Source organism: Apus apus, chromosome 13 (genome assembly GCF_020740795.1).
Source record: "Apus apus isolate bApuApu2 chromosome 13, bApuApu2.pri.cur, whole genome shotgun sequence".
In the NCBI taxonomy this organism is placed as follows: domain Eukaryota; kingdom Metazoa; phylum Chordata; class Aves; order Apodiformes; family Apodidae; genus Apus; species Apus apus.
Genome location: NC_067294.1, coordinates 12,016,969 through 12,034,103, shown reverse-complemented (window position 1 = coordinate 12,034,103; position 17,135 = coordinate 12,016,969). Strand labels below are relative to the sequence as shown.

Sequence of the window (17,135 nt, the reverse complement as noted above, 5' to 3'; positions counted from 1 at the left end):
GTGAAAATGCAGTTCAATATCTGCATATTTGTTATTCTGGCTAGATCAGAAGACCTCTGCTACAGCTATGTGGTAATTTAATGGAAACCAGAAGTATCACAGTAAAGACAATGGTAAATTTACTGGGCTGCGTGAAAGGCTGATTCTTCCTCTGTAAAGAAGTGCTACTTGCATCTGGCCAGCTGTGCATTTGACAAGGGGTGACTAGCATGGAAAAGCAGCTGTATGCCATCTTCTTCCAAAGCAAGAGAGACTGGAAGTGTGTCAGGCAGCAGAGATGATACTCACTGTGAGTATTGCTATCAGTTCCTACATCAAGACTCTTGTTAAAAGAAGGGCTACAGGTTCATCTCTTACGGGAGCACCTTGTCAGTCTTGTCTTAGACATCAGTATGGTTTCCTTACCAGAATATTAGCTAGAAACAGGATGTCATACTTGCATTTTTTCAACCCAGATATTGAACCTTATAGAGGCATTACAATATAATGATTTGGTGCGTATTGCCTTCCATTTCTAGCCCTGTCTTTCTAGTTCTTACATGCTTGTTATTCAGGTGGTGTTCAAGTTATTGCTAAATTATTTAGTGTTGGGTTTTCTTTTATTATTTATAGTTTAACTACATTTAGAACAGTTAATTACCACAAATTAACTTTTAAAATACACTCTGTGTTTGTTTTATTCTTTCAAATCCAGTCTGCATAATGTAAACACATCACTGAACGTGGTTTTAGAATGCCCACAGTTGCAGTACTAATTGAAGCCAAGGTGTTTCCCATCTAGCTTAAAGCACAGAGATGCTGTAAGTGTACAGGTCATGTACCTGAAGTACACGGTAATGTAAGTCACATAAATAACACTCTGTCTCTAATTTTACAATCATGCTGTTGTTATTGTGAGCATTAATAAAGAAATTTCCCTCTGGAAAAGTGGGGAAAACTGTCAGGACACTATGCAACACTTCAAAAGTATGTTTATACAGATTTATTCACTCTTAAAAAAAAAAAGTGAACCAACATGGCCAACCTCTGCATATTTAGATAAGGGTGTTTGTTGTGGTTTTTTTCTGTACACAGACTTTTTTAAAGCATAGTGAGTTTATTTTAAAACAATGAGTAATTATTTACTCTGTACTTTGTATTGTGAAAGGTGTTCAGTCAGCACGCCTGAAAGTTAAGAGTGTATTGCTGCCTCACTGTGCCAAGCCACAACCAAGGGAAATTATCACACTAATGATGTTTTTCTATCAGAAATGTGGTTACCAAGTAGAGAAAAAGGAGCTATAATATAATGAGATGAAACAGCATCTTAATAGATTTGAATCACAATAGGAATGCTCACTTGAAGAATGAATGTAGAGTGTAGCAAGCTAAGAAAGTTTAAACAAATATAGGCATCTTTGCAATTCATTGCCCTGCTGACCCACTGTTGTTATATCCAAATTAGAACACAGTTGCTAAAGGAGAGGAAATAACAAGGAAAGAATAAGTAGAAGCTTAACCTGCCCTAGGCTGTACTTACCATGTTAACTTTCTACCCCTTGAAGTTCTCAGCTGCTGTGTTTCCCCCTTACACCTTTTTAACCAAGGAAAACTGTCTTACCAAGTTTAACCAGAAAAGCTGAACACTTCTCAGATGTTTCATTCTTAAAGGACTCCACTGCATTATCAAAGACAAACAAGACTGTGAAGTTGCCTTTTTCACAAGAGAGCACACCTAGTTATTTCACCTGTGCAGCTGGGCAGGCTGAGGATGGACAGTTTCTGGCTTTTGCAAAGTCTAGCAAGGAAAGGGAACTCACAGCTTCGTCCTTCTCCAGGTGCCCTTTTTCAGATTCACTGTCTCACGTATGTGTGCTGTTGGAACATAGTGACTTGAGTATTTTCTGTTTTTTTGTGCCAATGGCAGAATTTGAAGTGGCATAGAGAGTCAGGCTGGGTGTTGCTTTGCTACCTGCCATTTCCTAGGACAGCTTCCAAATTTCTTTTCACCACTTTACTAAGGTTTATCTCCTCTATTTTCAGACTGAGGTGTAAATACACATTAACAGGGCTGCAGGCCCTGGATAATATACCTTGCACCAAAGCAATGCTCATTAGCTTACGCTTGGCTCATGCTTTTATTTCCCCTGTGATTTACTGCTGGCTTGCCTCCAGCCTTTTCAGTTCACGGTGATGTTTGTTCATTTTTATCTAAAGAAATCATTCAAATGTACCTATAGTGAGGAGAAATTATTGCAAAGGTACCTTAAACCAGTATTGATGCATAGGAGTGCACTTTACACCCTGTGCAGTAGAGGAACTTCTAGTATAAATGGAGTGTAAGCAGAAATCTGTGAACACTTTGAGAAAAAGAGGGGATTTTTTAAATGGCTACATGCACAGACTCAGTTTATAAAGTGAACAGATATTAAAACACTAAGGCAACATGAAGCTCTTAAAGTTCCAGTCTAAAATCTCAAATCCCCACAGCTCTATGTCGTTGGAGCTAATGCTGCCACTGCCCAGATTTCAATGAAAGCCTTCATCCTCTTTCTCCTCCAAGGAGATTTTTGCTTTTCTTTGCAGTACAGTTTAAACTGCTTCAGGACTGATTCTTGATCCAGGGTCAGAAAGTATTCCTAGCACAGAAGTTTACTGAAGGACATGATAAAAGTAGGCATGGATTATAAAAGCTCGGCTTTTCTCCTAAGTTTATTTTTGTACATTATTAAGGAACGACTTGCATAAGAAACTATCAGCAATGACTGCACGGAGAGCTTGGCCAGCCTCTGTGTTTTGTTGAAATCTGAGTTTTTGTAGGACAGTGAAGTTTGAGGAAGTTCCAGTTTTAGCCTGCAGCACTTTGCAGAAGCAGTCAGAAGGTGATTTATTTCCACAACCCATGGTGGTATTCCACATGACATCTGAACAAAGGTCAATTCAACTGCGTGAGCTTTTCTTTCTGCAGCTGCGCTCCTTCCAATGCCATGTTTGATTAATGCAAGATCAGTGCCTCTGCACTCCCTGTGCTTAAAGCACAATACCCCTTTTGCTTTTGTAGTGCAGCTACAAACCTGCTACCCACCAGTGACCCGGAATTCAACACGCTTTTGGTTGTAAAAAAAAATCCATTATTGCAGTTTATATCATTTTTTTTCAGATTGTGGGGAAATAAGGCACAAAAAAGGCAAATGCTGTACAGTGAAATAGAAGCAATGCATGTAGCTGCAGTGCAGAGGGCGTGTCTGCCTGGAGGATTGATTTCCCAAAACAGATCAGCTCTAAAGACGTTGACAAGGTTTAATTGAATGGCCAGGAGTCAGCCAATTTCTATCCTAACAATAAATTGTAACTGTAAATGTTACATGCTGGGGGATGTAACCTAGTTGTGCTCATGAATCTTGAGATCACTGGGTTGTGTACACCAAGTGGCATTAAGTGATAAAATGTTATTATAATGTAGAAGATGACTTTGTCAAGCCCTTTGCTTTATGTATAGCGTCTAAAATAACCATCTGTTTGGTTTCTTTTTGCAGATAGCAATACACTGTTATATCTAATTTAGGGGAAATTGATTTCAGGTAATCCAAACTTCATATCAGAGGCTGGTAAGAAGGAGGATACATATTTCAAATCCCTCTTTTATTGATTTTGCCTATCTTTTAGTCTCTCAGTAACTGTTAGTTACGAAGCTTTGTCTTTATTGTTGTTTGCTCTTTAGGCTGTAAGATTACCTCAACTGAAACAACTTAATACATTCAACACAGTTAAAAAACCTCAGAATTGTTGTGTTAGAATATATTCTATAGATTTTCCCAATATTAAAAAAAAAATTACTAAAAAAAAGAAAAAAAATCACTTGAAAACATGAGTAACCTTAATATTTCTTTATCTCCCATTAAATAAAGTATCTGTTTCAGTAAAGTTACAAGCTGATGTCTTGAATCAGATATCTGTTTCCAGGTTATGGTCAACTATTTTGCCAAACTAGAATGGAAACTACATACATACTGTCAAAGTCTTACTGGATTTATTCCTTGCACTTCCTAGAGATTCCATTGAACTGAATTGTCTTGGCCAAAAGTGAAATGGAGGAAGATGTTTTTCTACAGAATCACAGTGCACTCTCTAGGTTTCTTTCTTGGTTGGCTAAGGTGATTTAGCCCTCTTTACTCCAAGAACCTCAGGGGTGTTTTTGTGGTATTTTTGAAGATGTTGGGGTAAGGTTCAAGCTGAGGACAGGCCACTTGTAAAACATATACCCATTTTTCCTATTTTGTGCCATAATTCAAACATCAGTCCTGATTGCCTATTTCACTTGTTGATTTTTGGTGTAGGACGTGGGATTCTGTGCAGCAGTTTGAAAAAAATTGATATGGTTATCCAAAGGTCATCAAGTCAAAGATACTTTACCCTCTTTCATTTTATCTCAACATTCATTCTGCAATGCTTTAAACATGGAATATTATGTGTAAGTAATGGATGCCAAAAGAAATAATATTTTTCAACCATTTCTTCAGAATCCTGCAATACTTAGGACTAAGTTATTGATGTGTTCCTAATGATAATAATTGAGAAATAACATACATCAAAGGGTAAACCTGAATGCCTAGAAATTTAATTAAAAGTAGAGCAGTGATAAAGCTCTGTGTTCAGATCTTGCATATTTTCTCAGTTTCTCTTTTTAATTCTTACAGGTCTCTTGTGGGGTTTTTTTGCTTAGATTTGTAGGCTTTAAAAAGCTCAAGAACCTAAAGAAAATGCTGATTGAATTTACAGTTTTTATGGATTTTCTGACCTGAAACCGAAGTAACCTGAACTTATAAATCAGCCTGATTTTACTCTTCTCTAACTGCCTATTTTACAGCCTGACCCAAATTTTAGGTGTATAATGCAATCTGAGGCAGTGCACGCTAGTGTGGTTTCATGAACAGGTATGACAGTGTTCAAATAAATTGTTTTGTACAGATGATGGAAATGCAGTGTTTGGTACATTCTTAAGGACATTGTTTCACATATGGATGTTTTGAAATATCAGGCATTTGTGCTTTATGAATTCATATAGCTTTATCTCAGCAGACTTGCTTTTCATGTCAAAAATGATCGTATAGCTTTAAGCAGGTGCCATTTGAAAATCATGAATTCTTTTCTTCTCCAGAGTGAACCTAGCAGCAGCTCATACAGGACTGTCTACCTTCCACACATTGCCTTGTGCAGGCAGTGCAGACCCCACAGATCAGTGGTTCCTAATCAATAATTTAGACCTTGCTGATGAGGTGTGAGGTCTATCTTATACATAAAGTGCATTTTGTACTTTCACCTAATCTTGCCAGACCTACTGTGACTAGTCAGGAATAGGATGTTACTGGTGTACAAGCAAAGGTCAGCTGGAAGAGGTGGTAAACTATGCTATAGATAATGCTAAGGTGTTAATTGCTAAAAGAATTAAATTATAGGCATGTCATGTTGGTCTTCATTATGAAAGAGATCTTTATTCCTGTCTTTAATTCTTAAGAATGTCAGTTCACAGGACCTAAAAATGCTGAGGCCTCATCTCAGGTGTGTGTTAATCTTTGTATTTGACTGGGTACTTCTGCTCTCCCTTCCTGGTTTAACTCACTGTATTTTGCTTGTGGCTAGTGGCAGCCCTACTTAACTAAAGAATATTTCCTTTGAATTTACAGCTGGTTTGTTTCACAAGATTTTTCCATCTGAAATTCCAGCCCTACTGTCTACTTTATCCATGACTTCTGCACCATTCTGCCATAAAATGAGCCATCAGTACCTGCCTGTAATTGAAGGTTATAGCAGAAAACTAACAGTATGTGAGGAAGTGAACAAGTCAATATTATATCTTTTTAATTAATCAATATAAATTTACCTCATACATATAGAGCTGTGTTTGGCATAACAGTAGAGCATAATCACCAAGATGCTGATTTACTAGACGTTAGTAGTTTCAAAGATCTGGTCATCTTTGCAGGATTCCTGATGTACTTATGAATATGTGTGTGAGTTGTAATTGCTCTGGATTTTTGCACTTTCTGAAGTAGTAATGTAAGAGGAATTCCTCAAAAAAAGCCATCATTTTGGAGTTTCTAGGTAGCAGGAGGAATATATAATGGTAACATTTCTACACTTCGCTCTGTATTCTCATTATTTGAGGCCATCAAAATGGTCATGGCCTCTTTCAAGGCTCCAGAGTCAGCTTTTTTTGCAGTTGACCTGGACCTATAAATGAATATCATGTCCATCATATATTTTGCCATCCACCTTTAAGATTGATTTATTAAAAACCCACCCTCTTGCATGGTTGCTGAGCTCTGGTCATTTCTACTCCTATTCTGCATTCACCTTTTATTTCCATGGTACTTGCTGCTGCTTTTTCTTCATCTTCACATTCTCCCTCCCTTCCTTGTCCCTGGGAATTTCTTCATTAAGTTTGAACTCTCCTGTTCACCATAAAGAGTCTGGTTCTATGGTTGAACAATCCCTCAGCACCTAGAGATCTTTTTAACCTTTTCCCACCTCCTTTTGAAACCACTTTTGCACTTACTTTTCCCCCAGAATAATTTTAACAGTTGTTTTCATATCATCATATCTTCCTTGGTCAATTGACCAGTTGGAAAAAATACATATACATCATGAAGTTATGTTACCTTGATGAGCAGGGCAAGACTGTAATACCACCTCTAAAGCCAGAATATTCTTATGCTATTTGTTGGCTTAGAGGTCCCTATAACTTTTAATTAGCTGTCCTATTATTACCCTAGAGTGCTTTAATTTTAAATGAAAGATAATAGCTGCCTTATCTCTAAGGAAACTGGTCTTGATTTTATTAACTTACAGGACAGAAGAATAATTGGCACATATCATTGTCCAGAAATGTATTCAACAAAGGTATCTTTCACTGTTTTCTAATGTTTTTATCCTCAGAGACTTAAAATTCAGGTCCTGACTACTTACAGTCATTAAAGATCCCATGGCACTTTTTTATAGCGTCGCCATCTCAGCCCAAAGCATCTGGCCAAATACCAATTTATGTAACTGTTCTGCTTACCTAACATTCCCCACCACCACTCACCCACCCCATAGTTTCAATTGGCTACAGCATTCTCCATTTCCTCAACTAAAATATAGTGTGTTGTTCTGCACTGTCAGTCACCACATTTTGCCTCAGAGGTGATTGCACTTCACTGGGAACTGAAGTGGTTCTTCTTTCTAAAGCTTCTAAAGCGCTTTGGGATCCTTCTGAAGGGGAGGTGCTGTGCACAGAACGTGTCATTGATTGTCCTTCTAGCTCGGGTTTCACTTAGGAACAAAAGCATGTTTTGTTTAGAGTTGGGTGAATCAGCTCGGTGGAAATAACATTCCCATCTCTTTCTAATCTGACAAGGAACCTTTTGTCAAAGGTTGAAAAGTCAGGTTAATTTCTGTCTGGGATTTTGCATTTTCTTTTGTTTAGGGGTTTTGTTTGTTTGTTTTGTTTTTTAGTTACTGTTTGTTTTGGGGTTTTTATTTTATTTTCATATTCATTTATACCTTCTGGATTGGAAATTTCAGATATTTTTCAGATTGGGGATTCAAAATACCATGAAAAATGCAGTTCTTGTTATGGTCAATCCACTGTTCCAGGTGCAGGAGGGCCAGACTAGTTTTTGACAAGCACCTGAACTTTGTAGTCCTTACCTGGCTTTTCTAGTACTTCAAGGTTCGCCCATCACTAATTTTTACTGTATTTTGTATTATTTCTTCTGAAAAATCATTATAAAATTGAAAATGGCTTTGTTCCAACTCCTGATATTGGTGCAATATGTGCAGAAGAAGACACTAGAAGATAGTTTACAATATTGCTAAATGTTTTTTCTGCTCAGCATCACTAACCTTACTAACTACTGCCAGGGCTACCAGATACCTGCAGCACTTTGCTGTGTTAAGAAATTTGCTGAAATGAGAAAAACAAGTGACAAATGAATCAAAGCAAGAAGTTAACTGAAGGAGTGGTACCTGTCACTAAAACATGTCTGTAGCTAGCTCTAGTAGACCAAAGTAACTTCTGCATTTTTGAGGTGTAGAAACTTAATGAGTGTATAAACAGCACTCACATATCTAATATCATTGTAGATCAAAAGTAGAGTCATCCTAAGAAGATTTAAGATGTGAACAAATTTGTTGGTACTAAAATCTTTCCAAAGATAGTATCTTAGAATGCACAACATTGAGGTGAAAACAGCCCAGGTTGTGGGCTAAGGGATAAAACCCATTGCATTAGTGGATGTTATTTCAAACCTCCCCTAATGTCATTGCAACCAAAGTTCCGTTCTTAAGGCTATGTGAAACTATGGAAAACATTGTTTCCAAATGGCTTTGCACCCCTCTTGTAAGACACTTCCCCTAACTGCTTTTAGACATCCTTTGGATCAACAAAAGCCAAGTTCCTATCATTGCTTTTGTTTTCAGGATACTGAAAGTCTTATCATTTCTCCAACATTTTCTAACAAATATGACAGCTAATTTTGCCTTACCCAAAAATCACATAAGAATTATCTAAATGCCTGCATTCATTATAAGATAAGTTTAAAAGCTCTTTTGAGAATTTTCATAAATGTATTTGAAAGCTTTTGCACATATTTGCTTTTGTTTGTGTTGCAATAGCAGAACACTCTTTTTGCCTTAGTTTTGTCTAATGCAGGTGAGAACTGATTTGATGGCTTTCCTGCCTAGGACACATAATTTCTTCACCATGCTCAGCATCATGCTATAGAGTTCTTAAAGGAATTTTGCTTGAGTTCCAACTCAACTTTCCCATTTTGCCACTGCTTCTCAAAAAAACCCCACATTTATTTCCCTCACATACTAGAAAATTGAAAGTTTTAATGTGGCTTTGATGGGAAGGAAGCGAAACCAAATGATTTTGGCTGCTTCACATGGAGTCAGTACATTTAACCTATATCTAAAATCTAATTAAATTAGAGGGGTGCAAACTCACATAGACTGGAGGGAAAAAAAAGAAAGGAAAAAATAAAAATAAAAAAGGAAACCTGGCATCTCAGTGACGCCAATTTTTATGCATCACTTGAACATATGTAATCACTCAAATGGCAGTGTTTCAGTAGGTCCAAAGTACTTTTATGAGTATCTGACCTCCCAGTTCATAACCAGTTCATAATACTATGAGGTGGATGCTACTAAAACCCAACTGTTTGGTTTTCAACCCGGTTCTCTCACCGTGCCATGTGAAGTATTACATCGGATGTTTTTAATAATGGCACATATGGTGCTTTATTGGGTAGTGCAGTGAGGTACCTGCTGCTGACTGCTGGCTTCTAAATATTACAGAATAGACTAAGCCCATATTATTGTTAAGAAATTCACAAAAATCACAGTTTGTGCACTTTCCATAGTCATAGTCTGTATTATGAACATTATAAATTAATAATGTGGATGAGTTATTCTTAAAAGTTACAGTTTTATCGTTCCTTTGGCCTGGAGTATTTCTGCATTACCATCACTAAGTCAGTGCATTTAATTAGCTGCTCATTAGCCATTGTTGCTTTTAAAATAAATTTAATTATACTCTGTAATCATGCAACTCAGAATATATACTTAGAGGGAAGGTGGAGAATTAGAACTTACTGAATAACCTTATTTTTGTTTTGTATAAATGGATTATTTTGAATTTATCCTACCATACTTTAGATCTTCTCCAGATTGCCAAAGAGTAGACTTTAATTTCTCATCTTTGAATAAGGTGGTTGGTTTTTATTTTTCCAAAATTGCATTAGTCTTCTTTTTTTTTCAGTTAACTGCCTTTAAAAAAGAGATAGTAGCTAAAGCGACCCATTGAAACAACTGTTCAGAGTACATTTGATGTGATTACACACTGTATGTGTTTTCCTTTGCTCTAAATTGCAGATATCTACTATTCCAGGAAATTCATTAGCCCTGGGGAGTGGAGTTTCCACATAGTCAGACTAGGTATTGACATAGCCAAGGGGCCAGCAGTCCTCTTTGGAATATAGGGACTGGTAATTTGCATTTTCTTGTGCAGTGCTCTGGGCCTCATTTCAGTGAGGCAGAGAGACCTTGTGAATTCCTGAAGATATTGTCAGAGCAGAAGTTATCGTTTGAAACAAGAAAAAAAAAAAACAAAAAACACAACAACAAAACAGACCCTTTTCCATTTTATTTCCCTCCAAAACCCCAGAAAACTTCACTGTTTGTCCCAGATATCCTACCCAGTGGCAGAATCCTCCTTCCAGGAGCTGAGCATACATTCCATTTCCAGGTATCGCTTCTGCTCACAGAATGCGGAGTTTAGGGAAATGCTATTTATTCCATTATAGTGTACTGGCCTTTATTGCTCCTTGAGCTCACAGATCAATGGCAATAAATACCGTTTTGGCGATGCTTAAAGTCTTTTAGACAGGCTGAAATCCAGTGAATCAGTCATGTTAGATCTAGCCCTTGTCAGCATGGCTTCAGCTTGCAACCCACGGGGCTTCCTTTCTCTCCTGTTAAATCCGCTTTCTTATATTTTACAGATGGATCCTCATGAAAATATTTTGTTGAGCACACTTGAAATTAAAAATGAGATGGCTGCCTCCGAGGCTGTGATGGGGCTTGGGGACCCTAGGAGCACTATGCTGGCCTATGACACTTCAAGCATCCAGTACCGGAAAGCTGGCTTGCCCAGGCACAGCTTTGGTCGCAACGCGCTGGAGCGACACGTGGCACAGAAGAAGAGCAGGCTACGGAGACGCGCGTCTCAGCTGAAAATCACCATCCCTGACTTGACTGATGTCAATGCCATAGATCGATGGTCACGCATATTCTTCCCAGTTGTTTTTTCATTCTTCAATATTGTCTATTGGCTTTATTATGTGAACTAAGAAACAAAGCCACGCGGAAAACAAGAACTGGATTTCTCTTCAAATCGGTTGTACAGCCAAAAGTGGGACTTAGAAAAATTCTATTCAGGACAAAAGTTATTTTAAAACACCTTAGTTGCTGGCCCACTCTATGGTCTGTTTGCATAACGTTTGGGTTGTATCTGCTCAATCCTAAATATGTTAAGTAGCAGTATGGACATATTCCCTTCTCAAAATATAAGTGCGTTTTGAGTGTGAAGGAAAATAGGATTTTGACAATCGCTTCTGTCTCATTGTCCCTCACTCTCTTTTTGTTTTTCTTCTTTTCTTTTTTTTTTTTTTTCTTTTAATGAGTATTCGAATTCAGTGATGCAAATTGTAGAGTGGCATTTGAGAAACAAGTTCTAGTTTCAACGGCAGTTCGTACCATTCCCAGGAAAACATGCATCTCTGAGACATGCATCTACACTCAAGAGAGTTCACTAAGCTATCATGTTTATGAAACAGATACAATTTAAATGTGTAAACTTGAAAATGCGCAGTGCCTATCATCTTTCCTAGATGAAGCTGGTCAGAGGTTTCCCAACCATATTCAGGTATTTCTTGGTATTTATTGAAAGAACTAAACCTTTGACTCATAATATTAGGGTTGGGTGTTTGCATAGAAGCTGAAGCAAAAAGCACTAGTTTTGTTTGCATTTTAAAGAGAGAACTTATACCTACAGTCACCGTGACTGTAGTTGTGAGCAACAGAGGAATGTAGCAATGGTATAAAAATGCATTGAGTCTGGGTAGATATGCTGGTGTTTTGTGTTGGGAAAAGGAAATAATCTGTCCCAAGTGCCAAAACTGGTTGGCCAAATAGTAATTTTTTAGGTGGCTGAAGGATGGTACTCTGCCTTTCTAGGGTAGGGAGAGCTAGAGAACCAGTATAAATACAGGGCCAAGGAGAGGAAAGGCTATAAATATGTCAAAGTGTGTGCAGATGAATGTTGTCAGTTACAGTACATAACTTAGACTGAAATACTTATGTGGAGTTGTATGATTTCTTCCAAGTTTGCAATCTTTTCAGTGTTGTGCTTCCCCCTGTTGTTGTGCTTAACACCTCACATCCAGTTGGATTAATGGTATCGTACCTCTTTCAGCACTGAAGAGCTGAGCATATGTACTTTAGTACATGACAGGGTATTTTTTCAGTCTGGATAAGGCAATACCAGTTCACTTTCCCTTCCCCCCCTCCTTAATGCACTGTTTTAAAGTGAAAAAGTTGGTATCCATCCTTTCAGGAGTTCAGTTACACTCTTGAGCATTTCCTGCTTGAGGGTGATTTCCATTGAAAAACTAGCAAATTTCAGTTTGGCTTTAGGAAACTTTTTAAATAAAAGGGTTTTTTTATTCCATAGAGCTTTAATTTTATAGCCAAAATATAACAGACAAGAAATTCAGTGTTATAGGCAAAGTAGATTTTGCCATTTAATCCATTGTGGAACCTTCTTCTGTATTGAAAAAGATATTGAAAGGACTGTATAAGGAATATAAAATCCTGATGGCTTTTACTAATTCAGATCCCCAGTGTTGTTTGACACAAAATATTTCATGAAGCAAAAGCCACATCTGTTGTATCTATGCTACGTCTCATCTGTGTACAAATTTCTGAAATAAACAAGAATTCAAGTATCTTCCAAACAGCAAAGAGATTTTTTTGAGGCAGATAGTTTTTCCTCATTAAGGTATTCCTTTGGAATTTTCTAAAGTATTTTTCTTTGAATTTTTTGTTCTTGCTTTAGAAGAGTAATTTCCTTACAAGTGTCTGTAGGATTTATTTATTTATTTTCCCCATTTGATAGACAATGACAGTGAAAGGAGGAAAACAGTCCTGGGAACTAATACACCAAATTTCTGACTTTCTTTTAAGCATAACATGTAGTTATTTTTGCTTCAAATGGGAGAGAATAATTTTAAGCCTGAAATGGGGTTTGCCAGGCATACACACGTCCTGCTGTTTTCAAGGGAGTTGTGTGTACATTCACCTGCTGCTTCCAGGTTCAGACTCTGCAATATGTAGAGACAGGCTTTCTTAATGGGATTCACTTGCCAAGTGAAAATGTTGCTTTTTGTTCATATACTTAATTTCTGACTGCATTTGATGCATAATGCAATAAGCTTTGTTGATACATTGGGAATTTCAACTGACAGGTGTGAATCATGTTGGAATTTTTTCCCAATTCTAAGTAAAGTAGCCACATCACAATGCAATCTTTCTCTTCAAAGTCAGTTCTTTTATCATAAATAAAAGTAATCTACTAGTATTCTTCTGTACAAGCTTTTTATTTTTTTTTTTCCATTTCACAAATTGCTGCCAACTCCTTTTTTAATTTCACAGCAGTGTTGTGTGACTCCAGGGAGCTCACAGCCTGCTTGTGGTTGATACACTTCAGTCTAAAACCTTGCAGAGAGTGTGTTGACTCTCTGCATTGCTTTCCTGCATCAGCTATTGTGAAAACCACAGAGACTGAATCCTGGAACTGCTTGTTAATGTGTCTGAAGTTACAGAACAAGCCATAATACTCTCTGATGTTGCTGTTCAGAGAGTGAAAGAAAATGGTTTCTGCTCAGGTGTCACTAAGAAAGTTATATTTTCTGGGGGGAAGGAGCACTTTTGGTTTTACTATGTCCTTCTGGCTATGATTGTGGTGTATAAAATTAGTGAAAGAGAAGGATTCTATCATTTTGTACTAAGGCTTAACACTGTGATACAAAAAGGTGGGGGTGAGAAAAACTGGTGAGGCACTGTCAGGGAAGTGGTGTAACTGGAGCCCACAGTGAGCACTTACTCCTTTTCTGAGATACTTGAGTGAAAGTGAGAAATTTTGTCAACATACACAAGGTACTGGGTTTGCTATGTGTGCTTCCATCCAGGTAAACTAGAATAAATTTGCTTTTAGTCTAGAATTGAGTAAAAAATAATATTCTAGATCCTTTTAATCATGTTAATTGCTATTATTTTCAATAAGCAAAATATCAAAGTTAATAATTTAGATGAATCTTGTAATATAATTATAGTTGCAGATTTTGTTGTTCTATTAGACATGATAGCCAGCAATTAAGGTGTTTTTCATCTTTGTGAAATTCATGGGCAAATTATGACTATAACATGGCACAGTTTTAATGAAATCTTTGAGATCAACCTGTAAATATATACTGTACATGACTGCTAATAAGTATGATACACATTTTCAGGACTGGAAATTCATGCAACATATTTCTGTGTTTGCATAAGGAATGTTGTGTTTCTATCCTATCACAGTTTAATGACTGGGAAGAAGGACTCAAGCAATGACATTGTGACCATTTCTTTTCTCATTCCCAGGGCAGGAAAACAAGAGTCTTTGCTAACAACATGTAGCAGAATTCTTCAGAGAGTTTTTACATTCTAATACCAAGGACATAAAATCTGGAAGGTACAAAAGCACAATGTATACAGAAAATGAGTGGTGGTCTTACACCTGCGAAACAAGTCCTATTGATTTCAGAAAAATATGCATTCAAATTAAAGCTCAATTAATTTTCACTATAATGATCAGACTGTGTTCCAATTCTGTACTATACACGGTACTAAATAGATGTGAACAGATGTTAAACATTATCCAGCTCTGTGTGCATATGGACAGAGACCCAAACGTCTATATGCACATATGTGTGTGTATATACACCTCCTGGGTATATGTGCACACACATTCACATGTGGGCGTGTTAAAGGAATAAGCTGATGATAGTTTTGTTTCTGCCATCAACCAGTGTATCAATATATTTTTGACAAAAAAAAAATAATAATGTATTAAAAAAAAAACAAACACAAAAAAAACAAAACAACTGACTTACTATACAGGGTAACTGGGCATTTCTATATCAGCAGATCAGTGCTTATAATTCATAAGGAGCATTGCACCGTTTGACATGATGATAGTACTGTACCTCCTAGCATCTGAAATTAGACTAGTCCTCACATTGCTTGCCTATTTCTTCTCTCTCTTTTTATAACAACATTTTCCACTAGTAAGTTTTCAAAATCAACAGATTCCTTGGGGAGCCGAGAAAAAAAAAAAAGGCAAAAGTATTGACTATTTCTAGAGTGGGATGGCCAGGGTACAATACTATATCAGTAGTGGTCATAACATTTTGCTATGTGTACATAGACCATACAATGTGAGCAACCATAACTTAAGCTGAACGTGTGTAAATATTATCAGATTTCTTAAACATTTTTAACTTCTAATTTGTACTTTATGGTAAGGCAAAAAGCTAATTCTACTTATGGTTTAGGTTAATGTGTCCTAAAATTATGTAAATAATTAAATAAGCTGTAAATGAGCAGTCGATAGATACAGTAATTGTTTAGTGACTTTTTTTTACTAAGTACAATAATAGCAGTGCTCTAGCAGAGTAATTTAAACACCCTTTTGCATAAACAGATTTGGATTCCAGAGATAAAACCAGTACAGAAAGTGCTGTGGTGTGAAGTAGCCGTTGTGGCAATATTATTGCTAGCACAATCAATTCTTGTGTGGTTAAAATGTTCAGGCAACAGACGATGGGAGCTTGGCACTCAGGACTCAGCGTAAACAAACGGGGCTGGTTTTCACTTACAATAAGGCACTTTTATGTTGCTCCAGTGAGTGGAGAGGTGAAGGAATCCAGGGTAAGTGAAAACTGGAGCTGTTGGTGATTTCATTACAGAAAGCCTGCATGTGGCGTCTGTCTGTTTCTGAAATCTGTATCTCCTATGGTATCTAATAGTAGACGTATATTTTTCTTTACAAAAATAAAAAAAAGGAAGTTTGACTGTTGTTAGAAAGCATAGTCCCCCAAAGCCAAAGAATCTTCACTCCAGAAATTGTTTAAAAGGGAAATCTAATGAGTCACTGCTTAACACCAAAGGTAAAGCTTAATAAAATGCACTAGGAACTTTGTCTAAATTTTTAAGAAGCAAACGGAATGTTGATCAAAAATACTGCCCTGTTCTACTTTGTAAAAATAGTACTAATTTAAATATCCATTAATATAAAATTGAAATAGATAATCTCTACAAGAATATGCAACACTAACATTTCATAAGTAAGAAATTATTTTCTTTGTAAGTGCTTTGACAAAAAAAGAAACTTAAATGATGAAAAATCTCACCTCTACTTTCATACTAAGGGTTGTATTTTTTTAATGTTTTTCAGACATGAGGTCATCTATTCCAATTTGATAACGTTTTGTATGTTTTCACTGTTACCACCATTTGACAGATCCTCACCAGGCTGTGTTGCTCATGGTCTGTTTTGTTACTTTCAGTTGAAGACAAAAAAAACATTTGAAACATGATTAATTCTAGCAAGCTGACTATGATTTGACTTCTATCACGTTTTTATTTGCATGGGTGTTTAAATGGTTCTGTTAGTACTGTCTTTGCACAGTTCTGATTTATCTTTTTTTACTTAGTACTATTTACTTCATAATGTAGTAATCATCAGCCTTACTAATGACCTTGTAGCCTTTCTTATATGCACATAATGCACATTTTCCAATGGCTAGAAAATGCAAAATACTAGTGGATATCATTGCATCAGATCTTCATGTCTTTCTCAAAAGGACTGCTAACCTCTGGGATATATGAGGTAGTAAAATGATGATTGTAAATGAGTAGCACATAAGAGATATTTTCTTGAATTTAAAATTATTGCAGCCAGTTTCAGCATGTAAATATATAATAATGTTGGCTAGTGTGTAATTCTTGAACTAAAAAAATATAAATAAAGAAAACCTAAAAGATGTATATGTAGTTGTGTTATGTTGGGCAGGTTCTTTTGCCAAAGTTGCAGATTACAGTTCTCATCTGAAGTGAGTATCTATGAATTTGGGTCATAAAGGAACACCAGGAAGTTGGGCATTGAGACATTTGAGGTGTAGGGTTAATATGCAAAGGGGCAGCTGTAACATGGTTTTAATTTGCCTCTACAGCAGTCAGGGGGAGCTGAGTGTATGGGGAATATGAGTCAGGTACAGTGAGGTGCTTAGTGCTGGTCAGTAAGAACATACAGAAAGGAGGGGAACAGCTGAAAAATCTCAGAAGTTGGGTAACTCCTTCTCAGAGTCAGCTCTTGTGAATCTGTTACTGGTGCCCTCCTTAGAGAAATACAGTGGCAGCTGTTGGCAGTGGGATGACATTTCCTTTTACAGAAAAACTCTGAACAGTCTTATGTCTATTTGGACTTAAGATATGGAAGACCCAAGCTCCAGTCC

General features: G+C 36.8%; 1 protein-coding gene across 5 annotated transcripts in view; it reads left to right on the top strand.

Annotated features, from left to right (window-relative positions):
- The window catches only part of GABRB2 (gamma-aminobutyric acid type A receptor subunit beta2), a 143,003-nt gene extending 126,337 nt beyond the window's left edge, over window positions 1-16,666 (top strand). For 3 of the 5 annotated variants that reach the window (XM_051631341.1, XM_051631342.1, XM_051631343.1), the window contains one exon: window positions 10,524-16,666. In XM_051631341.1, coding sequence (XP_051487301.1) covers window positions 10,524-10,871 — 348 coding nt within the window. In that variant the 3' untranslated portion in view covers window positions 10,872-16,666. Of the gene's footprint in view, window positions 1-6,828; window positions 6,880-10,523 lie in introns of all 5 variants that reach the window. The other 2 variants (XM_051631339.1, XM_051631340.1) reach the window with 1 other exon arrangement.
- The last annotated feature ends 469 nt before the right edge of the window (window positions 16,667-17,135 follow it).